Source organism: Zingiber officinale, chromosome 7A, assembly GCF_018446385.1.
Source record: "Zingiber officinale cultivar Zhangliang chromosome 7A, Zo_v1.1, whole genome shotgun sequence".
NCBI lineage: Eukaryota > Viridiplantae > Streptophyta > Magnoliopsida > Zingiberales > Zingiberaceae > Zingiber > Zingiber officinale.
In genome coordinates this window covers 74,144,818-74,169,520 of record NC_055998.1, presented here as the reverse complement: position 1 = coordinate 74,169,520, position 24,703 = coordinate 74,144,818, and the positions used below count along the sequence as shown (strand labels likewise).

Here is a 24,703-nt window from a genome sequence, read left to right as displayed (position 1 = left end):
GGGGGCGGTCGCACCCCCTCTCCTTAAGGTGGCTACGCCCTGCTAGTAATCACATGTGATTTATCTCCTCCGTGTTGATCCTGGGACAGGTTGGCGGGGACGCTGGGAGTGAGCGTATTCGTCTTTTGTCACCGATGGTGGCAATGACTTGAATCGTTTATTATTATTATTGACAAAGATAATTTCATTTGATATATTAATTTTTATATCATATTTATTTAATTCTCATAATTTTATCAGTCCAATAAATTAATTTTATACAACACAAATTATTTACATTTTTAGCACATTATTATTTTATTTAAATTTTGACTGTAATTTATCTTGTCAAAATGCATGATCTAATAAATAAATAAATAAATTTTTTCTTATATAAATGATTCAGTAGCAATGAATGAGTGATTAGATCGTTAATAAATAGTTTTATAGTAATCAACAAAAATAAAAGTTGAAAAAATAATCAACAGCCCGTCTAGCTCAGTTGGTAGAGCGCAAGGCTCTTAACCTTGTGGTCGTGGGTTCGAGCCCCACGGTGGGCGATGTTTTTCCTATCATGCACGTGAAGTTTTAAACCAGGCCTGTACTGTCCTCCCGCATGATTTTCCACTTTTACCGTTAAGTTTTAAAAATTTTAATATCACCCTTATTTCATGATAATAATATCCATTATGAAACGTCCCTAACTCTTAATTCACTTCTTTAAATCAATTATTTCTTCAAGAGATTTTTTTCCTCCTTGCAAGTGACAGTTATTTAAGGAAATTATATGTTTCCTTTAGCACTAATTAATCTTATTTTTCCTTTACTCTTCAAATTTCATAAATTACACACTACTCTCAGCCATTTACAATTAACTTTTACTTTTTAAAAAAACTATTTTTAAAAATATCTAACTCATAGTTATTCACGAGATCAGATCTTTTATTCCAAGATTCTTATATTCCCATGTCCTTTCGTCGATCGGAAGGATTAAATCATATCTTATGGATGCAATGTGCATCACAAGAATGTCATGACCATCTGATCGATGAAAAAACATGAGGACAAAAAAAAAATTAATCAAGCTGGGTAACGTCGAGTCTCAGGTGATCGGCTCGGCTCCACGGAAATTTTCCATCGACCACCATAGTAAATCGGGAAGCGCTCGTAGCGAGCAGCCCAGGATCTCAGTATCCTTTAATTACGTGCCCCATTAAGAGAAAATTTTTTTACAAATTCATTGTAGCTGAAGTTCAAATTATAAATATATAGATGACAACTTAAATATCTTATCATTGTACTATAATCTCGAAGACAGAAACATGAGGACATAAAAAAACTTGATACACTGTCTCAAGATCTGATTTAATTTTCACTGTTTCCATTGCTCAAACCATCCTTTCTATCTTTGCCAAGAAAGTCTCAATAAAGCACCGATTGTGGTAGAGATATTGTAGTTATTTTTTCTCTTGGATCATTTTTCTTGACTTTTTGCTTTCACATCCTCTTCGTTCCCTATAATCACCTCTTGTCGTTGCAAGGAGATTGAACTTCACACATACTCGAAATCTCGTTGTAGCCTTAGTCTTTATTAGGTGCTTGTAATTACGGATGATGAGATGCAACTATTTGAAGCTTTTAACACTTGTAACGTGTTCAACATTTAGGTTACGTTTGGTTGGGTGTAATATAATCTAACTTGTAATGTAATTAAATTTGTAATGTAATCTTGATTACATTACTACGTTTGGTAATGTAATGTATGTAATCTTTGATTACAAAGATGATTACATTCTTTTGTTTGGTGTCCATTATTTTTTATAAAAAATGTAATTCATATTATTATAAAATGATAAAAATATCCTGTGACCTCTATCGGCGGTCGTCATACCTCTGCCGGAGTTTGCGGCAGGCGGCGGCCGGCGGTGGCCGGCGGCCGGCGACCGGCGACCGGCGGTGGCCGGCGACGAAGGTCGGCTACCGGTGGCGGGCGACGGTCGACAACATACTAGGGGTATATTCGGCATTTAAACTTTGGTGAAACAATGACCTCGTAATGTAATCGGATTACATAGCATTTGCTTTGTAATCCAGATTACAAATCTTCACTACCTTTTGTAATCCAGATTACATTACATTACAAGTTTTAAATCAAACCAAACAAAATAATCGACTTTGTAATGTAATCTGGATTACATTACAAGGTAGATTACATGTTACCAAACGCGGCCTTATAAGTTTACCTAAATCACTACAATAAATATAAAAGAAAGAAAGGTACACGAATTTACTATATGGAACATAATACAATCCAATAGCTATTTTAAAAGAATATCAATTATTTTTTTTCAATACCCTAATTTGCCAAATAAAAATCTCTATATATATATATGTTTTTATATTTTTTTTACTTTTAAAATTGAGAAAAATGTCTTACATAGAATAAAATAGAAAAAAATATCAGTTATTTTATATGATCGTTAAATACCTCTAAAATTTAAAAGGAAATTTTATAAAATCACAGACATGAGTAGAAGATGAGAATTACGAAGATAGGGATGTTAAGGTAGATGTGTGGACATACGAGAATGGATAAAATAATAAATAAGAGAAAATTTTTAAAGACATATTTAAAATAGTACGAGCATATACTTAAATGATCAATAAATACTTCAAATGATGTGAAACTATTACAAATATATATATCAAATGAGAAAAAATAATATAAAAAAAGACTTGATTAATAATAATAAAATAAAATAAAATTTATTTAAATATATATACGATAATACAATAAGAGATAAAGTGGTTTAAAAAGATCTATATAGTATTATTATTTTAAAATATGAGAAAGGAAGGTAGATCCCGTATGTTTCGAAAATTTAATATTTTTAATAAACGACTTGCTTTCTAAAAATAAGAATTTCTAATTATGTCTATAATTAATTTTAGTTAAGAGGGTGTATGAGTAATTTAGTAACATAATTAGGAAATTTTTCGTAATTTCACGCTCACGTCACGTTCCTAACGAGCGATGGTGGCGATGACTTGAATCGTTTAAACAAGAAGCAAATTAAAGGGCATCTCTCCGACGACTATATAAACTACAGGGAGAGCGAGCGCCGCCGACAAGCGCTCCGGCCGCCTCCCCTTTTCCGCTGCCCTCCTCTGCCATCGCCTACGTTGTGCGATGGAATCGGAAGATCTGGGCCGGAAGGGGACGGAGGAGTCGGCGGCCCCCAACGCGATCGTGAACCTAGCGGAGGACCCGAAGCTCTCGGGGGAGGGAGTCAAGGACCCCGGCCGCTCGTTTATGAGCATCTGCAAATCCCTCGTCGCCGGAGGTGTTGCTGGAGGAGTGTGAGTCGATTCGTGCTCTTTCCCTCTCCTTTTGGCTCATTTGTTGTAAAAATAAGGCCATTTCTTCTTCTTCTTCTTCTTCTTCTTCTTCTTATTATTATTATTATTATTTGTGATTTACCAGTATAGCACTGATAAAATTCTATTATTGTATTCATTTAAAGAAGAATTCGGCATCTTATAGAACTATTTTGCAGATCAAGGACTGCTGTTGCTCCACTTGAACGATTAAAAATCTTACTTCAGGTGAAGATTCATTTTCCATTGCGTGTTTTCTTATTTTTTTTGCAAATGAAGATTAGATGTTCTCTCTTTTCAACTCTTATTTTGGTGGAATTTCTGTAGTTCCTACATTGGTTGAGATCACTTATTGGTTGTAGCAGCCTGATTTTATTTCTGTTTTTAATGAATTTAATATGTTTGATATTATGGAGCTTTGTTTGAACCGGACAGAATCATCAGCAAACAAGTTTTTATACAGCACATTCAGGGGTTTCACTCAAGTTCCTCTACTATAAAAAATTTCAACAAGGGCTTTAAAGAGGACTGAGGATTAGGTTTATCATCGGATGAATTGCATTGCTGATATTGATCCCAAAAAAGAAAAATTAGGTACAGCTAGTCCGTGAACAGCCAACCATCTTACTGTAAAAATGGGATGAGGTCGATCTAGTCATTGGGGGCCTCCTAAAAGAATTTACTAATTTCATCGAGTTGCTCCAAAGAATCAAAACAGCCAATGATCAATGCAATTTATCTTTGTGTTCAACAATCTATGTTTGTTTTCTTTGTTGGAAAGTATGGACCATGTATCTGCATTTGTCAGTCATTATACAGTGAATTTGTTCTTCTTATCCTACATATGGACTATATATATATCTGCAAAAAGTCATTATCTAAAGGAATATACACAATGTATTTGTTCTGTTTTTAACCGGACAAAGACGAATGCATACAGGTCCAAAATCCTCACTATATTCAGTATAATGGAACAATACAAGGCCTCAAGTACATTTGGAGATCTGAGGGTTTTATAGGGCTTTTCAAAGGCAATGGAACCAATTGTGCACGAATCATCCCAAATTCTGCAGTTAAATTCTTTACTTACGAACAAGCTTCACGGTATGCCCATATCTTTACTATTTTCCCCAGATTTCACAATGCTTCGAGAATATTCTACCAAATAGTTCATCTCTGTGATCTTCACATCTAGGCTGTTAATATTCAAGGAACAAATGAACAGATATCGTAATGTCGAGTTCATTTCACTATTCAAGGACCTTAGAAGTTTTTTCTAAAGTTTTCTTGGAAGCAAAGCCTGTGTGTTGTTTCAATAAGGCTCGGCTAGTTATTCAAATCCTGTACTTTATTCTTATACCAATGTTATATTTTGTACAGCGAAATTCTGTGGCTTTACCGGTGGCAATCCGGCAACGGTATGCATATTCCTTCATGTTGAGCTGTTCTTTGTTTGTTGTTATTGGTTTTCCTCCCTTTTTCGCTATCCAACTCATCTGAAAACACTATACATCAAAAACAAACACATGATGAGGATTGTAAAGTTTGAGTTTGCTCATGGAAGATGACTTCATAATGGACCATTACAACGAGAATAGCTCCAATCTTTTCTGCCCTTGCACTATGAGAAAGGGGTTCTAACTTGTCGAGTCCAAAGGTACCCTGCAGAAACCTCAATCTTGACATCCCTGAATTGCAAACTAAGGATGGAACGACATACCATTAAATGGTTTAAATAATATTAAAAGACTTGTAGTTATGGATACATATCGTTTTTTTTTTTTTTCAAATTATGATTCATTTGTTAGGTTGCAACAATTTCAGAAGATGCTCAACTTACTCCTGTGTTGCGCCTTGGAGCGGGAGCTTGTGCTGGAATTATCGGAATGTCATCTACTTATCCCATGGACATGGTTCGAGGAAGGATCACTGTCCAGGTTCTGCTTCTCTTCCTTCGACAAGTCTGAACATCAACTTGTTTTTAGATTGAGTGATATTTTATTCATTCTATTGGCTTTTCTTTTTATGCAGACAGACAAGTCCCCTCGCCAGTACAGAGGAATGATTCATGCTTTAGCAACCATTTATAGGGAAGAAGGTTTTCGATCTCTTTACAGAGGCTGGCTTCCGTCGGTCATTGGAGTCGTAAGTTTCTGATCTATGTTGAGCTTGAAATCCCCAACATTCAAAAACAATGCCAACATCTTCATCATCATCGTTAGGTTGTGTTTTTGAAATCTCGAATCACTTAGGCGCATTTTCTCTTCCTTAGTAGTGCATTTTCTGTCATATAGAAAAAGGTGACCTGAAAACTCTTTCGATACCGATTTAGTTGAAGCAACATGAAAGTTAAGGAACTAATTTTCATACCTCACAACTCTTCTTTGGATTCGCAGATCCCCTACGCCGGCCTCAACTTTGGTGTCTATGAATCTCTGAAGGATTGGCTGATCAAAACTAATCCATATGGACTTGCTGAAGATTCTGAGTTGAATATCTCCACGAAGCTGGCTTGCGGAGCTACAGCCGGAATCGCTGGCCAGACCTTTGCCTACCCGCTCGATGTAATTCGGAGAAGAATGCAAATGGTGGGCTGGAAGGACGCTGGCACAATCGTGACAGGCCAGGGTAAGAGCAAAGCGCCCTTGGAGTACAATGGAATGGTTGATGCCTTCAGGAAGACGGTCCAAAACGAAGGCTTTCGTGCATTGTACAAGGGTCTGGTCCCCAACTGTGTCAAGGTTTGTGCTTCCCACCACCGCAGCTGAAATGATTTCAGCTTGACTTACTTCTTCTTCTTCTTCCAGGTTGCGCCGGCAATTGCCATTACATTTGTGACTTATGAGGCCACAAAGGATGTCCTTGGAGTAGAGAAGTGAACATTGGATTGATGTAGTTCCAACCACTGTCTTCCATACATTGTGACAGTCGATACCGAAACAATCGGCTCCGCTAAAGTTTTTTACTTTCTTGTTTCTCGGCTCGAAGAGGGAATTGTATCTTGGAGTCAGGTTTGTTCATCAGGCCATCAAGTTTTGTTATAACGCGCAAACAAATTGTTTCTTTATGCTTTATGTTTCTTGAGTTTTTTGAATGTTCAAATGAGTAGTTGAAACTCTTTGCTTGTGCACCTTCTCCTCCTACTCAAAACCGTATAGGCTTCTGTCTGAAGTCGTTGTGCCTACTTTTCTTTGGACAACTCCGTGTGTTGAATTCTCTCTCGCCTTCTTTTCTAATCTCCATGCTCTATGCTCTGTTTGTTCTGCCAGGCTGGATTATTCCTCGAATTCTCTTTTTTTTTAATTTGAAATTATTCGAGTTGGAATTGAAAACTTTTTTGCTGAATTTGAATATATAATATTTTGTTTCATTATTTATGAGTCGCAAATAGAATACTAATTATTTTAAATATAATATATGTATGTATATATTTATATATATATATATATATATATATATATAAGTTCAAATTCAAATATTAATATTTTAAACTTGATTTGATTCATTTATATTTTCTAATTCTTTCTTCTCTAAGATCCATTAAATTCACAAGTATCCCAAGGATTACTAATATCATCAAAAACATCAGCATGTCGAAGAATTCTTCAACGATCATCGTCGATCTACTTGAAGAAGACTCGGCAAAATTAATATATTTTTTTAAAAAAAATGACAAATTAAAATGATTAATTATTTATTTTTTGCCCTCGACGTAAAAAAAAGTCAAGAACTCCCATTGGGTAAGAACAAGTAATGTGCGCCTATTAGGAAAACTCTTATCGAGGACATGAAATTATCATATAATAAAATTTATTTTGATAAATTACTAACAACGTGCACTTGGTCGCTGCAACTTATTATTATTTTTTTTAGGGGGGTGATTTTTTTGGGCATTTTATAATTATGTGAAGGGTTTGACTTTGACATGTCTTTAATTCTTTGGAGTTTTGTATTTGCTATTGAATTTAATTTAACTTGTAATATTAAATTTAAATAAAAATGTGATATTATGCTGTGTAAGCATCGTTTAATTAAAATGGCATATTAATTTTATAATAAGCATTTCGTCGTGGAACGTCCGTGGATTATAGGGAAAAGCGAGCTGAGCAACGCGTAAACTCGTTTCCCGCCCGGCGTCACTCCCGGCTTTGACGCCGCCATGTCTGCGTCGCCCCCGACGGCCTCGGGCCCCCCGCCGCCGTCCTCGACGCCTCCTCCAGTGGCCTCTGCGCCTCCTCCTCCGACGAATTCCTCGCCGCCTCCGACGACTTCGAATGCTGCGCCGCCCCCTTCCAACTCAGCGCCGCCTCCGACGACGCCCATCCCGCCCCCTCCGGTTTCCAGCCCTCCGCCTAATTCGGCGTCGCCGCCTCCTACATCTCCTCCTCCGGCAACTCCTCCGCCGGCGACGTCCCCTCCGCCTACCTCAGCGCCGCCGCCTCCCACCTCTCCTCCTCCAGCAACACCTCCGCCGGCATCCCCTCCTCCACTATCGTCGTCGCCGCCGCCCTCTCCTTCGAATTCCGTTCCTCCCCCTGCCTCCCCTCCGCCCGCCTCTCCGCCGCCGCCCCCTCCTTCGAATCCCGCTCCTCCCCCTGCCTCCCCTCCGGCCACCTCGCCGTCGCCGCCCCCTCCTTCGAATCCCGCTCCTCCCCCTGCCTCCCCTCCGGCCGCCTCGCCGCCGCCACCGCTCCTCCCTCCTCGGTCACCGCCTCCACCCCAAGTGGGTCCTCCCTCGCCGGTCCTCTCTCCACCTCCGCCACCCTTGACTCGGTCGCCCCCTCCACCAATCACTCCTCCGCGTAACGTACCTCCACCGTCGCCGCCACCTTCATCTCCGCTCACACCATCTCCACCGTCGCCTCCACTCACACCATCTCCACCGTCGCCTCCACTCACACCATCTCCACCGCCAGGTCCGCCACCTCCATCCTCGAACACCTCAAGCTCGTCGTCCTCAACTGGAGCAATAGCAGGAGGGGGAGCAGCGGCGGCCGTGGTCCTCGCCCTTTTGCTGGGCGTATTTTTATTCCTCTGCCGGAGGAGTCGCCGGCGACGACCTCCGACACCAACATCTTCCCCACACCCAGGTACTCTTCCAAAGATCAAACCGTTACCCAATAATTCTTCAAAAAAAAAACCGATCTTTTTTGGCCAATTGTTCTTAACATCTCGTACTAATAGACCTTTCATTCTCAGACTATCCATATCCTCCTCATTATACTCCTTCACCGGTGAAGCTCTCTTCCTCAGAGACAATGCCTCTTTCAAGTGGACCGAGCCGCCATTCAGGATCCCGCCACCCCTCCGGTGAAACTCCATTATCGCCCTCTTCCCCAGCCTTCAACCTCAATTTTGCAAAGATTAACTTCACTTTCGAAGAACTGGCACGGGCAACCGCAGGATTCTCCGACGCTAATATTCTCGGCAGAGGTGGCTTTGGCCAGGTTTTCAAAGGCACACTCGATGGCAAGGAATTCGCCGTCAAGAGATTGACGGCCGGGAGTGGGCAGGGCGACCGAGAATTCCTTGCCGAAGTCGAAAAACTCAGTCGTGTTCATCACAAACACTTGGTGACATGGGAAGGCTACTGCATTTCTGGAAGCCAGAGGATGCTTGTGTATGAGTATCTTCCTAACAAGACTCTGGAGTTTCACTTACATGGTAGCCTCCTAAACTCATATGAATTTGAGTTTGTGTTATTTCATAGGTGTATACTTGTGCAGGGAAGGATCAGCCGACGATGGAATGGTCGATCAGAGTCAAGATTGCTGTTGGTTCCGCGAAGGGGTTAGCTTATCTTCACGAAGATTGTCAGTTGCATTGTTCCTTTCCGTTTGAAGAACACCAATCTTTTAGTGATTTTGTGAATGAAACTTTGTAGCTCTGATCTGATATCTGTGTTTTGAATTCAACAGGCCGTCCTAAAATTATTCACCGTGATATCAAGGCTGCCAATATTCTCCTTGATATGAACTTTGAGCCGAAGGTGAAGTAAAAAATCACTTGTGTAGTTTGCTTTCCGAATGGGAATGTAATCAAATTGGATTCCTTTTCAGGTTTCAGATTTTGGGCTGGCTAAGTTTCAAGGCGAAGGCGACACACATGTTTCGACTAGAGTTGTTGGAACCTTCGGGTCTGAAATGTTCCTTTATTTGCTTCCTTATCAGTCTTCACAAATTGGGTTTGGAATTGTAATTCTAGATAGTGTTTATATGTTGTTTTCGGGCAGGTATGTGGCACCTGAATACGCAGTTTCCGGTAAACTAAGCGATAAGTCTGATGTCTTTTCTTTCGGAGTAATGCTGCTGGAATTGATCAGTGGAAGACGACCTGTGTTTTCAGGTCAAGGTTACATGGATGAGTCTTTGGTTACTTGGGTTAGTCGCCTAATTAAGTATATCTAGTTCCATTTTCTTCTCTTCCTTTTTTTCGGTCTCGTTCGACTTGTAGATCCGTCAACCAAATGTTTCCTACCCTATTAATGTTTCACTATAACAAAACTAAGGAACATTTTTTTGTTATTCAAATTCTCACAGGCAAGACCATTGCTAACACAAGCTGGAAAGGATGGCAACTATGATGCCCTCATCGACCCATGTCTTGAGAAAGTCTACGGTCCTAACGAGATGACACGCATGGTTGCTTGCGCCGCTGCCTGTGTACGCCAGTCTGCAAAACTTCGGCCGCGAATGAGTGAGGCAAGTAAACTTAGTTATCTCTTCTAACCACAGTACCTTGTACTAAACTTGCCTAAACATGCTAGTCTATCATGATTATCCTCTATGTGATGGCGATACGATTCCGAATAGTGGTTCCGCAAATGATAGTGTCATCTCTTCTCACCAAGTATCCTAGTGCCATCAACCTTGCTAATGTATCATAATCATTTATCTCCTCTTCTATGTGATCAAGGTTTCAGTTCTGAATTGAAAGCATACTTTTTCTTGATTGAGACTCAAGCATTGGTCTGTATTTCTAGGACGCGTGTTTGAACTAACTGAAGAAGTTATGCAGATTGTTCGGTTCTTGGAAGGGGAGTTACCTCTCGAGGTTTTGCACGGAGAAGTTTTGCCTGGACACAGTGCCATTGAGAGTTCATCCAACTCGGAATTCATGAGAAGATTGAGGAGGATGGCATTTGGGAATCCAGAAGATACAAGCAGCAGCCTTTACAGTGTGAGTGAGTCAAATGAGAACCAAGATTCCTCATTCGTCGACAATGATCCATATGAGATAGCATGGTCGAGGAGAAGCACCAAAGATTTCAGTTCTGAAGTATAGGAGATTGATTTGATCTTTGATTCATTGTACAGTATCTTTTCACTCGGGTTGCTCTTCATCATTTATATGCAAAACATTGTTCATTGAATCATAGTCTATAAGATTCTTCTTCTCATGGCTGAGTGGCTCATTGCTAGTTGATGTTAAAACTAATACACTAGTCACTAGGTTTTGATTGGGAAAAAAAAGCCAAGTTCATGAAAATTACTTCAGCATGGAATACAGATTTTTCAAGGTTCAAAAGAACATAAGCAATAGCATCTACCAAAATCCTTGTGTCTTATCTACAGATCGAGTTAAACTAGAAAAAGAAACATGCTTTTGTATGCAAAATGTCGAGGTGGAAAGCCAGTCGTGTAGTGTGGGAAATAGTCATCAACCACTAGAAACTCAGGTTAGATCTTAGTTCTATCAACTGGTACCATGTGCGGATCAAGTGTAGTGAGAATTTGCGGCATCGACATGCCAGTAGAAACAACAATCTCTGCATTTGAAGATGGACACAGTATAAGAACACAAAGGTAGGTTGCTGCGATAAAGGATGATAGGAACTTACCGATTCCTTCACGGACAGAAAGGTTCGGTCTAATAATATCTTTCGAGCTGACTAGAAAAATATCGCCAACGTAGAGATGGTTGGTTGGGACATAAACACAGTAGAGTTCCTCCTCAACGGAATAAGTATGCTATCAATCAAGAAACAATAGGCATATATGTAAGATAAGCTATTATCAAAGAAACATAGCAATAAATTTGTGAACAAGCAAAAATAAGTTCTGAATCTTGAAATTAATGCATGACATTAGATAAAGATTATAGAACAAGGAAATTAGCTGATTTCAGAACAAAAAAAACCAATAAATTAATTGATTCACTGCAGAAGAAATTTCACTCAGATTAATAATTGTTGCAAAAAATAGTGGAGACGGGAATGTAACGTAGTTAGTATTTTCAAATCTTGTTCAAATTCGTTGAAAATTTTAAAGAAACGCAAGTCATTTAAAATTTTTATAATTTATGATATTTTTAAGAAAATAATGGGAGAATTTTTAAAAACTCTTGAATTTTTTAGGAAAAGTCAAATAGAATTTTATTGGGATAAATTAAGTCATTATTTTACAAAGAGCAACACTTATTATCAATGTATAAAAGGGGTTAGTATTTCGTATATTAGAATAGTTTTCAGCTAATAAATTCTCATTCTGATTCTCTACGTAAGATTGATTATCTCCAGATTTCTCAGTGATTGAGGTCTCAATTTTGGTGGTGCATTAGAATGATCATGCATTATAACTCTTGACCAAAGTTGTCAAGGATTATGGTTTTTACCATTTGAATCGGGAAAGAAATGGGGAAAACTAGAATGAGCAAAGATGAAAAAACTTGGAACAAACGAGAATCATCATCTATAATCAAGAGCCTATCTTTCCCATGGTAGATGTCAAGTTTCTACAAAAGTGAAATTACAACTTGATGTGTTTGTCAAACATTAATCTAAGTTTATGAAGAAAAACTATTTCTTATCCAACCTCATGAATTCGCATGGCATTTTTTTCCCCAAAACCCAATGAAAATTGGTCATTTCATTTCTAGGTCGGTATCTAAAATTGACTCAAATTGAAGAATAAACGATAAAAACCAACTTATCATTTGAGTGAATCAAATTTCAGGTCAACCAATATAATCTATCAGGTTGGTTCAAACCATTTACGATGTAAAGTTCAATTTGGGATGAGTCAGTACTAAGGGAAAAAAAAACACACTAATTTTGTATTCAGTCAGTTCAGCATCTGAGCAGTGGCCTGAATGGTAAGAAGGGAAAACCTACAAACCAACTAGAAATCCTGAAGGAAGCCTTCTTCCAATTAGGCTCCCGGACTTTGTAGTTGCTAAACATGCCTAGTTTATAGCCACTTCTTATTGACAGGAAAATAGTTTTCCACAATAGGAAAAACTTTTCTGCTTATTGCCTCTTCTATGAAGCAAGTAAAGATGATAAAAAATTAGTTGTAGCTCCGATGATCCAACGAGATTGAGATGGTATGGCCATGCTCGAAAAGGTCTATAGATTCTTTAATTAGAAGAGTTACCTATTAGTGAATGTGTAAAGGTAGAAGGAGATTAAACAACATATTAATAAACATAACAAAAGAATTAAATTAGTTTGAAGATTACTAGTGATACAACCTTGTATAGAAGTTACAGAGGAAAAAGATTCATGTAGTCAACTCTAAATAAATAGTTGGGACAACCACAGCTAGATGATGTAAAGATGATATAATGAATGTAATCTCTACCATTCATCAAGTTTTATACTAGAAAAGGTCAAAGAGATAACATGACTGACAAGATAAAAATGTAAAGAAAATTTTAATATACAAGCATTAATTTAGAAAGAACACTAAGCACGCCAAAGTTATGAGAAAGATGACAAGCACCTGTAGGGAAACCGCAGATGTGATAAATCCAAATGCATATTCACCTAACCGAGGGTGCCTAATAATCACGACTTCCTTGAAGGCTTGTTTATTCTGGTCTGTGTTTAGCAAAATCAAGTTAGAAATGCATATTGAAGTATAAAAAAAACAAAATTAGAATTATTCACCTGGTGAGACAGCAGAACTTATTTGCTTAGAAGCATTGTAAATATGACGAACAAATGGCATGCGCTTAATAAACCATTCACCAAGGCCAAGGACAGATGCACCCAACCATGATGACATGAAAACTCCAACCAAGAAGATAAACGTTATGGAAGTAGCAAAACCAAGTCCTGGAAAGCAATTCCAGTTACACAAAACATGTTGACAGGATCAACATACAGAGTAAAAGTTGGAAGAGCTGATAATGAAATTCTTTGATAACTTGACAGAGTAAAATCATACTTGCTTTGACATCAGGAGAATTTCCAAAGTGCAAAGGACATTGCCCTAGCATAAGATAGGATAATGCAAGATATATTGCATTGCTAGAATGCAAGTAAATCTCTGAATATGGATATGCTTATTAAGTGTGAGTATGGCTACAATAATTAGAACTAAACTAAGAGAAAGACAAATTGATAACCTCAACAATGAAGACAATTGATTTAGTATTGAACTTCAAGAGACAGTTTAGCAGCTTAAGCCACTATGTTCGTGCTTTATCTCAAGTATATCTTTTACCCATAGCAGGTCTAGTTCTGAGCAGATGGATAACCTTATATCTACAAGTGGCGTATGCATAATATAAATCAAGTTTTATCTCATAGCATAGTTTGGAAAACAAAAGCTTCAGCATGCAAACAGAAATGCCAATCTTAAACAGCTGGAACTTTCAGCTTGTTATTCCTATTGTTGACACAGAAAACTAAATGCTGAATCAGAATAGGAATCTAAAGGTTAACGAGGAACCGAGAGTTGACAGATTAAGCCTGTGAGCTTTTAGGTCTAGCATGTAATACCCAATGGATATTTGCAGATTAAACATGGACCTTGAATATAATGTTATCAGCACCTGTTTGTAGTTGGATGACTAAGGCATAAAGAGCATCTGTGCATACTTGCATTTTTATATATTCTATAGGTTTGTTTTTGACCTCATTTCCCCTAAAAAAAAAAGTAGACAAACAAGAAAAAATTTAGGCATTGTAATATTAAACATCAAGAGAAGTATGCATGAGACAATGAGAAGGATGTCAACAAGACCGAGAACAAAATCATACCCCTCCACACAGAAAGTGTAATAACGATCAATTACAGTAGTTGAAAGCATACACATGATGTATTCTTGAAGCAGTATCAGTAAAGCTAGAACAGGTGCACAGTTTCATAATAAACCACAAAATAAAAATAGGAAAGAAAAAACCCATACCGAATATGTTTATCCCAAGTTGAGCATAGACTGGAGAAAAAAATCCATCCACAAAATGGTAAAACCACCAAGTGATATAGAACGTCATTGCAATAGGAAAGAGAATGACACTGAAAATTAAAGACAAATGAAGCGATGAGAGGTAACTACTGTGCATCAGACATAACTTGCTAATGAAAGTTCATTTTGATTATTAATTGATTATAATCATCTCACCAAACCATGTTTGTTCCAACTAACTGTGATTATTAATTATTGAAAAACATAAGCAGTACGATTTACATAGGCAAATTCTCAAAAATAAAATGCTATCTGGTTGTGCAACTTTTAGTTATTTGTTACTTTCTTTTCCTTGCTTAAATGGCTAGGGTCAAAAGGCACATTTTATTGCACAAGTAGGGATTTGATCAAATTATTGGTCTGAATGAAACTGAAAAAGTTAGGTAAGAAATAAAATTTTCCAGAAGTATGAGAAAGGAATTAAGACAACGTTCAAAATCCTATTTTCCTTCCTTTAGATTTATGTATATTTCCTCTTTTTTACGTTTAGTTACTTGGGCATGGAAGTTCTCCTAACGTAGAACAAAATAAAAGGCTAAGGAAACAGACTACTGTCACTCTATAATTTGATTGAAAGTTGTAAGGATATCAACAGGGACTACTGCTCTATCATGCTGTGAGTTTTTAAGTTTCTTGAAAATTTTCAGATTGACAGCAAATTGCATATGGTAAAATGTTGAAGAAGTGTGATACATTACGCCAGTAATATACTTACAAATAAAGATCACAATGAGAGCACAAGAATTATCTAAGACACTAAAGAGAAGACCCTACCATCCTGTCATAAACTTCTTCGAAGTCCAACTACGGATGACTTTATAAAAAGCCTGCAGTTTAAGAAGTGAATAATTTCCAGATTATTTAATAAAAAATAGCAATAAGCATAAAGATTACATGTATTATAACCTCCAATTAGAAGCATCAATCCACTTCAAAACATATCCAAGCAGTTACCGTACACGATTAAAGATATTTAATTATTTATTTAATGCACAAGAAAATATTTCAGAAACATCCGCCTCCACCTTAACACAGTTTCCCACATGCATAAGAAAATCATTACTGAGACCAAATTAAATTTGGTAAACAAAATTAAGAGCATTCCGGAGTTGTTTTTATGACGAATTCGAAATTTACAATAGACTACAAGAGCTAATTAGTCTTCAAACTCATTCACATTGCCATATAAATTGTATAATCGACCTATCCTTTGCAGAAATTTAAAGAGAAATATAATTATTTCAAATACGCATGCTTCATGGATCCTACTGCCCAGAAAGAGAAGATCGGATGGGAAATGATCGCGTTACCTCTCTACCGGAATGGTGATGAGAGGAAGAGGAAGAAGCATTGGTGGAACCGTGGAGTTCCATGGATACGGGAATAAGAAGCTCCCGATCTCTCTCCAGGCTCCCCATCGAGCTCGGCGACCCCTCCTCGCCCATGCGCTGCTCGACACGATCTCCTCCTCGTGCTCTCCGGAAGAGAGAAGGCAATTGGAAGACGCTTCGCCTCGTGATTTCGGGACGCGATGGCGCAGGTGAAGCAGAGAGGCGGGGCCGCGGGGGAGTCGAAGAGGGAGGAGACGATGGCGAAGCGTCGAGGCGGTGAGGACGAGGACGGCGAGGGCATGAAGTGGGAATTGGACGGTCCTGATCTAACGAAATCAAGATGTAAATATCGAAAACTTTCTATATTAATGGTTACCTGTGAAATACTTGCGGGTGATGTGGCAAAAGTCTACAACGCACCCACCCGCAAAAAGTTTCAGGAGTGTGCAACTTTTTCTCTTTCTAAAACAACACAGACCCGCCCGCCTCTTCTTCTCCACTCTCTCTCCTCTCGTCGAGCTTTGCTAATGGCGCAGCCCCTTTCCGCCCTCCCTCTGCTAATCCTACTAATCTCCGGCGCCGCCGCTCCTCCGCCGGAGGTCCCCTCGCGAGGCTCCGATCTAGACCCACGGCAGCTGACTGCGCTCCAATCCATGGGGTTCCCCACCTCCCGCGACCCCTGCTCTGTCCCTTCCGCCCGCGACAACGCGACCGCCTGCGACAACTCCGCCCCATTCCGCCACCTCGTCTCCCTCCGCTTAGCCAACTGTTCCCCCGACCTCGACCTCCCTACCACCGCCCTCCGCGCCCTCTCCACTCTTCGCTCACTCTCTTTCCTCCGCTGTCCCGTCTCCGCCCCCAAGCACCTCCCGGTTTCCCTCGCCTCCTCCCTCCGCTCCTTCTCCTGTGACACCTCCCTCCGCCGCCTCACCGGCGTGTGGCTCTCCCGCCTCCAGAACCTCACCGACCTCTCCGTTGTCGGCGTCCCCATCTCCACCAGCGGTCCCGCCGTCGTCCTCTCCCAGATGCGCCGCCTCCGCTCGGTCACCATAGCTCGGACCAACCTCTCCGGCGGCGTTCCCCGCCACTGGCACGCTCTCGACCTCGTCTACCTCAACTTCTCCTCCAACCGCCTCAAGGGCCGTATTCCCAGCTCGATCTCCGCCCTCGGCTCCCTCCAAAACCTCGATCTCAGCTCCAATGCCCTCTCCGGAACCCTACCTGACTCCATCGGCGACCTCGCCGACCTGAAAAACGCAACTTTCGCCCACAACTCGCTCTCCGGCCCGATCCCCGACTCAATCTCCCAGCTTTCGTCGCTGACCCACCTCGATCTGAGCTCGAATCAGTTCAACGGAAGCATCCCAAAGTTCGTCGCCGAAATGAAGCAGCTCAAATTCCTAAACCTGGAGAAGAACAACTTCCAGGGAGTCTTCCCCTTCAACGCGACCTTCCTCCGCAAGCTCGACGTCTTCAAGGTCGGCGGCAACGCCAACCTCTGCTACAACCGCACGCAGCTCCCCTCCAAGCTCAAGCTCAAGCTCGGCATCGCGCCCTGCGACAAGTACGGCCAGCCGGTGTCGCCGCCACCGGACCGCTCCACGCGGGCGGACTCAGACTACGCCGACGATGGCAGCGACGAAGGAAGCGGAGACAATGGCGGCGGCGGAGGCGGAAACCACCACGGGCCTAGCAAGCTGGTGCTCGGGGTGGCGATCGCCCTCTCCTGCCTCGTTTTCTTGGTCATCTTCCTCATTTGCCTATCCAAAATCTGCCGCTGAAGCCTGAATCAGCAGAACAGCTTCAATTCTCCAGACAAATTCGATATCAACGCCAAAATTCTCTATTTTACTAATTTCCATTTAAAAAAAGCTCTTTTTGATTGTAGTTTCGTAGTTTCGTAGACTTAGAGTAGATTTAGCGTGATCTGATCTCATCTCTGTGTCTTTGTTCCTCGTTTTCAGATTAATCATCAATTATTAACTAAGATATGTTCTTGCAGATTAATTAATTCTGATAATTCGAGTGATGTTGGCTAAATAACTAACAAATCGTTGTGGGAGTTAACGAGATTGATGGCCCCAGGATTGATACATGTCTCAACTCTACAGGCAAAGGGTGGCTTCTTTTAGCTGGAATTGTGGTGTTGTTGCCGGATGTATATGAATCAAATATTAATGAAAAAGTTTGATATTTGATTGGCTAAAAATTTATTTATATTTATTCAATACATATTCCATCAATTAAATAAATAAACTTAAATAATTAATTAAATTATATATATATATATATATAAATATAAATAACGTTCCACGAATTATGTAAATTCATAAAATTCTAATCAGCCATCAAAACAAAGAAAATTTTTCAAATGAACAAACAAGAGTTAATTATTAAATTAATAATCAATGTAAAATTTTCATTTTAATAGTTAAATGATTTAATTAATTATCTTATTAAATAAGTTTGAATTAGCATGACTTAATTATAGCTCTAGATGCAGAGTTGACAGAACTTATGGATGTTTTATCTATAAGTTTTCGATAGATTAGACTAGTTACAAATGCAGGACAATAATTACACGAACACTTAAACACCATCTGATGATGCTCAGAGATGGGTCTACATAATAAATCATGTTAAACTCATATGTTTGTTTTATCATGACAAAAAAGTGAATACGCTCGCTCCCAGCGTCCTTATCAATCCATCTCCGTCAATCTGTCCCAGGGTCAACACGGAAAAGATAAATCACGGATGACTATTAGTCTTTGGAATAGTAACTAGCACATAAGAAAGATATTTATCTCGGCTTGCTGAGATTCGAATCACAGATATCATTATGACAATACCTCATACGTTAGTCATTAGATCCATTCGAGGTGACCTTTGTTTTATGATCATATGTAGTCAAGTTCACAGGAAAATCCATATCCATTTTGTATTGTAAAGGAGAAGTCAAACTGTGAGTGGATTCTGAAGGAAAGTGAATGGCATTCAATATCAAAATTGAAGGGTTTTCTCCCTTTTCTGGAAATCTGTTGGTGCGTAGTTCAAAATAAGGGCCAAAGTATTTTCTGTCATTATCTTTTGAAAAACATTATATTATTTAGATATGCAATTATTTCGCATATAAAGTGAAAGTGATAAAAATAAATAACTTCTTGGGTTGTAAACCAGTCAAGTTGATCATCAAACTTCATTTAACTAAATATTCATACATAAATTTAGCATTCATTTAACTAAATATTCATATATAAATTTAGCATTCGGTTTGATAATAATTTATTTATATTCGTTTAATACAGATATATAAGATTAATTAAATGAATAAATTTAAATAATTTATTAAATTAAATAAACAAACTTAAATACATATAATTTCAATTTATTAATATTCATAAATAACGTTGATGAATAATATTTATTTTTTTGAAAAATAAATATATACCATCAAAGAAATACATATACATATAAAAAATTAAAAATCCCTATCTATGTCATGTATGACGAAATGACATATTTGTTAGGGTATGTAAGGTATGATGTACAAGTGCTTTCACGTGTACCATCATACTCATGTATATCAATATCTCTCTCACCATACCTTATCATCATATGTACTCCGGTTAATTATTTATCTTCTGTACAATCCACAGTAGATCGGGCATTGATCGGTGTCGGTCATTCGTATCAAACAGTTTTAGTGTCATCACTCATCCATAGGTGGCTCCACATGTCTTTGCCATCAGTATCAAACAATCTCATTGCCTCCATGCGTCTCGCTAGCTGTCCTCACTAGCCACCCCTCCTCTAGTGGACAAGCTCATCTGGAGCCAAAATGATACAAATATTCTCATCTCCTCAAACCATCCAAAGGTCTCCATCATCGGCTCTTGAATACTTTTAGCAAGTGGGTAGTTATCAATAAATTTTTAATGTCTTTAATTATCACGAATAATTTACTGCGGATTAGATAGATCATTCTGGTAGATTTATTCACCCTCGTAGGTTTTTTAGCAAAGCCTCAATCATAAACAGGTTTGGAATGCCTTTATCAATAATCATTTGCTTAGACTAGATAGATCATTTAAGATGAATCTATTCACCTAAATCCTCACCATCGAATACATGCTTACACGCTCAAGAGGCATACTATACATGCTTACACGCTCAAGAGGCATACTCTCACATGATGTGTGCACTCATTCCTCACCCTCTCAAATCATACATAATCTCATTCTTCACTCACCAACTCAAAATGCATCTCAACGTGAACAACGTTCGTGTTCTTGCCAAAGAACACCAATGAACGAGCCACTAGTCATTTGACGTGGATGCTGACTTTGTTGTCATTCGCCTTGGCACAATGATGACTTGTGGAGAGATTTGTTGAGGCCTAGATAGAAGATACTAGAAAAGAGAGGGTTAGAATGATAGCTGAGGACTCTCCAACACAACCACTCTAAAGCTTAAGTTAGTTTCTAGTGGAGGAGGAAGGACAACGAAGGATAGCAGTTTAGAATTTTTTTGGATGTGTGTGTGCATACCTACATCTGTAGGATCGGGCTATCTTTTCTAGGGTTATGGCTATGCTCCACATGCTCCAAGATCTACGTTGGTGTCATCCACGTTTAATTAAATAAATGGCTACATTGCCGACATTTCTTGGATTAAATAGTTGGTGTTTCCCACGTTCTTCACCGAACAATGGCTACGTTGTGCACATCTTCAGCAAACCCCAACTTATCACTTTAGTTGTTGGCAGTCGAGTGTGCCACTCTGATTAGTCGAGTTGATCAAGAGTGGCACATGGAGCTGGGGATGATCCAGACTCGAGATCGACATAGAACCGGGGTTGCTTGGAATCGGGGCTGCATGGTGCCAGGAATAATCCAGACTCGAGATCGGCATGGAGTCGGGTTGTTTGGAGTCAGAGTGACCTCCTATTGACTTTGACCGCCACATCAACAGGACTATTGACTTCCTTAACCACGTGGCCCCCTCTAATTATCTCCCGCATCACCTATCTTTCCCTCAAGTCTAGTCGAAGGAGACGAGAATTCAACTAACTGGATTGTTGTGTAGTCGAATATATCGACTATCTCTTACCTGACTATAACGGCCATGTGGCAAATTCAAGACATGCTCCAAATGACATTTTGCATTAAATGTCGTCATGCTTAATAAATGCACGTCATGTATAATCTACCTCGATCATTGAGCCTGGAGTATGCGAGCATATCTCCCAAGTTACGTCTCATCACTACGGAAAAAAAACTTAAAGATAATACTGTTTATGCATTGTCTATGACTGAAAAAACGTTGTTAAAAGTACTATTGTTAAAATTCCTTTCAAAGACAACACTTAAACGATCTTATTGTTTTTTTTTTTTTTTTGCAAAAACAACGCTTTTGCAACGTTTAAAAAACATTGTACTTTTTTACAAAGACAACGTTTTTGTAACACTTAAAAAACATTGTCTTTTTTTGCAAAGATAATATTTTTACAACGCTTAAAAAACATTATCATTTTTAACGGAGACAACATTTTTTAATGGATAAAAAATGTTATTTTTTTTTAAAATTCAACTTTTTAGCAAAAAATAAATCTATTACAAAACCGTTATCTATTATATTTATACCACGAATTTTTTAATTAAACCCTTATAAATAACATCGATTAAAATGTAATAAAAATACAACTGATCAGTCTTCTTACTATTGAACTAAAAATGTGTTATAACCCTTCTAATATTACATCTTCTCCGAAAATATGAGTACTCTTCTTGGCAAAAAAAAAAAAAAAATCCACTTTCAATTTCCTTACACATTCATCTACGAGGAAGAAAATTATTACATTATAATTAAGATGAAGCAACACATATAAGCAATACATTAAACTCAATGAACAGAATTGGCAAAAATAATAGGCTAACAACATATATAATCTCATAAATCTCACCCTTTAAACAAAGTGACACATGAGAATCGCATAATTAAATTCATTTCCATTTTAACTATCCGCTACTTATCTTATTAACAATATCTTTAAGACCCCTTTTCAATTGAATACCAGATATAATATAACTAAAATCTTAATCAAATTAAAAAAAAAAAGGATCTTGTTTGTTTACTTAAACTAGCCCCTCAATGTTTTTTCTTACTAGTCAAACTATATTTCACATAATCAGTATGAATTTTACTAAAGTCCTTTGGTTCCAAGAAAAAATTTATTTTCTTAAACTATAAAAAATATCAAGCAGACGAAGGTCACAAATTAAACAGGTCACAAGTCAAGCACATTATATCATAACATATACTATGATATGGTTACACATAGAAGCAAAAAATAGGTAGCAAAGAACTATATTAGCCTTGAAACTTAGGTAAAGAGGAACCAAAAAATTCAAGTTTTGTAATGTGTCACTAAGATAGCCTTATGCTGCAATTATATCCATATATAAAACAGAGACACTCAAAAAATTGATTGGCCAAGCAGATTCGTATCTCTTCCAACTTGCTCAATAGTCAATTCTCAATGTAGAATAAATTTGCTTTAGCTTTACATCCATCCTACAGTTTGATGTCCATTACATCCGTAGGCCAAGCACGTACAAGTGACTGATTCAAATAAGGAAATATATCACATCATAAATCATTAGTAATTGAGGTTGAATATCAGTAGTGATGTCAGTATGGAGGCTACTATCTAATTTGATTATCAGTAGTGATGTCAGTATGGAGGCTACTATCTAATTCATTCTCTTATTTAACCTTGCAGTCGATTCACTCAATCTTCACATAAGCTTCATACGCAACCTTAAGCAATACCAATGTTCAATTATTTGTATCTTGGATGGTAAACCATATTAAATTGTGCACTTCTATACCATGCTGGTTACATATGCTGCTTCTTGTATGCCAAATAATTAACTTTCTGCTTGATGGATCAAGAAGTTAAAGCAGAAACTCCACAGAAATAGCATTTGGATTATTGCCTGTAATCAAAAGCCTAATCTTTTGGCGGTAGTGATGAGCACCAAACATAACTAATATATACACGTACAATTAAAATAGTCTCAACGATTCTTGAGACCTTAGGCAAAATTTTTTTTTAAGGCCTTAATATTTTTTAAAAAATATATTTTTTATAAAATATTATTAGAGGTATTTAATTTTATTAGTAAAATTTAAAAGGATAATTTATACATTGTAAAAACTTATTTTTACAATATGAAGCAATTACTAACTAGGTCGCTTAAGCTTACTTCTTTATTAGTAAAATTTAAAAAATAAAAATTCTTTAATGTTGAACTTTCTAGCATAATTTATTAAAAAAATAATATATTTATGTAATAGATATTTTTAATTAAATAAATAAAATTAAATTTCATCAATGAAATGTTAAAAATAATAACTTGGCAATGAGTAATAAGTTATAATAATACTATTAACATACAATTTAATTGTTATCTTAAAATTTTTTATCCATCAATTTTAACTTTGCAAGGAATGAAACATTAAAATTATTGTTGTATAAATTAGAAATAATATGTTTGAATAGTAGATATAGTCATGACTTATGATAGATCATTTCCTTAGATTCTACTTAGCAGAAGTTTTATGCATCGAGCAATTTTTTTTTTTTATCAATTTTAATTTTGACAAATTATCAATTAAATTTACTTAGCCAAAAAATTTAGTTGATAAACATCAATAGAGAGAGCATAATAACTTCTGGAGAGCCCGAGCATAATGAAGAGGATGTAAAAATGATAATGAAGGAGAAGAAAAATAAATAAAATAAAAATTATAGAGAAATAATAATGCACTTTCAAAAATATATCAATTACTAATAAGTATAACTAATAAATATTTTTAATTTATTAATGAAACTTAATGTTTGTTAGTAAATTAAATTTTTATTAATAAAAATTAAAAATTTCTGATAAATTATAATAAAAAATAAAAAAAAATTGACAGCCAAATCTAACTTTAAAGTAAAAAAAAAAAAAAATAAATTATCAATCCAATCTAAATTTAACGAGTAAAAAATTTAAAATGACCAAATTTAACTTTAATCTATAAAAAATTAATTAAATCTAAAAAGTTAAAATTATTGATCAAATCTAATTTAATTAATAAAAAATTAAAATTACCTATGAAAATAAATCTTGATTCAAATTTAAGTTAACCATAATTTTAAATATTGACTATATATATATATTTTTGCCTTGAGCTCAGTACTATTCAGTCAAAGTAAGGGACAAGTTAAACAGAAAATAAGTAATTGTGTTGATCTTACCAAATTTGCAAAAATCACTGTCAATTGCAATTAATTTCGAGGGCACGCTTGTCTTTGCATAGTTTTGTATGAGATTTGCCAAGTTTTTCAACCTTGGACATGGCATCCTTACTAAGTGAGCAGAGGAAATTGAAAATTGTACAAGTACTTTGAAAGTATACAATATTGACAAACTAATTAACAGGTTCATACCTTTACAGAAAGCTATTTTTCAACATATTTGCAATCTTCTCTCATTGCAAGCTATCAAGAGATATTGAGAAACATTAATTGGCATATTTTATAAACCATATACTTTGATATATATAAAAACTGAAATGCTTACAGAAAATAATTCTGTTATACATGGGCTACTGCTAAAGAAAAAACACAAATATTTTAAAATGTTTAGTTATTCACTACCCTGAAGGCATTGTTTATAGACGTTGCATGAATCCTATCTCTCACAAGATCATTTGCGCTCTGTAACAAAGGATAGCAACCCATCAACAATTCACATTATAATGTAAAT

At 37.3% G+C, this 24,703-nt stretch overlaps 4 protein-coding genes and 1 non-coding gene across 5 annotated transcripts; 4 read left to right on the top strand and 1 right to left on the bottom strand.

The window, feature by feature from the left end:
- Nucleotides 1-466: 466 nt before the first annotated feature.
- On the top strand, nt 467-539 carry TRNAK-CUU. Its single transcript has one exon. It is a non-coding gene; the product is annotated as a tRNA-Lys (tRNA).
- A 2,501-nt stretch (nt 540-3,040) lies between these two features.
- Nucleotides 3,041-6,395, top strand: LOC122000182 (mitochondrial adenine nucleotide transporter ADNT1-like). Its single transcript, XM_042554671.1, has 8 exons — nt 3,041-3,339; nt 3,537-3,585; nt 4,298-4,461; nt 4,738-4,775; nt 5,182-5,294; nt 5,389-5,502; nt 5,754-6,098; nt 6,165-6,395. Exons 1-8 carry the CDS (start codon nt 3,170-3,172, stop codon nt 6,234-6,236), a joined length of 1,065 nt encoding a protein of 354 aa, XP_042410605.1. The 5' UTR covers nt 3,041-3,169; the 3' UTR covers nt 6,237-6,395.
- A 1,039-nt stretch (nt 6,396-7,434) lies between these two features.
- Nucleotides 7,435-10,756, top strand: LOC122001539 (proline-rich receptor-like protein kinase PERK2). The gene is made up of 8 exons (XM_042556334.1): nt 7,435-8,447; nt 8,557-9,021; nt 9,084-9,170; nt 9,276-9,346; nt 9,417-9,493; nt 9,590-9,737; nt 9,897-10,058; nt 10,375-10,756. The coding sequence occupies exons 1-8, from the start codon at nt 7,517-7,519 to the stop codon at nt 10,639-10,641; spliced, it is 2,208 nt and encodes a 735-aa protein (XP_042412268.1). The 5' UTR covers nt 7,435-7,516; the 3' UTR covers nt 10,642-10,756.
- A 111-nt stretch (nt 10,757-10,867) lies between these two features.
- Nucleotides 10,868-16,293, bottom strand: LOC122001542 (protein CONTINUOUS VASCULAR RING 1-like). Its single transcript, XM_042556337.1, has 7 exons — nt 15,864-16,293; nt 15,328-15,380; nt 14,494-14,603; nt 13,247-13,414; nt 13,080-13,177; nt 11,198-11,327; nt 10,868-11,125 (listed from the first exon to the last, which is right to left on the bottom strand). Exons 1-7 carry the CDS (start codon nt 15,996-15,998, stop codon nt 11,037-11,039), a joined length of 783 nt encoding a protein of 260 aa, XP_042412271.1. The 5' UTR covers nt 15,999-16,293; the 3' UTR covers nt 10,868-11,036.
- A 118-nt stretch (nt 16,294-16,411) lies between these two features.
- Nucleotides 16,412-18,017, top strand: LOC122001541 (receptor-like protein 51). Its single transcript, XM_042556336.1, has one exon. It carries the CDS (start codon nt 16,412-16,414, stop codon nt 17,663-17,665), a length of 1,254 nt encoding a protein of 417 aa, XP_042412270.1. The 3' UTR covers nt 17,666-18,017.
- Nucleotides 18,018-24,703: the final 6,686 nt, after the last annotated feature.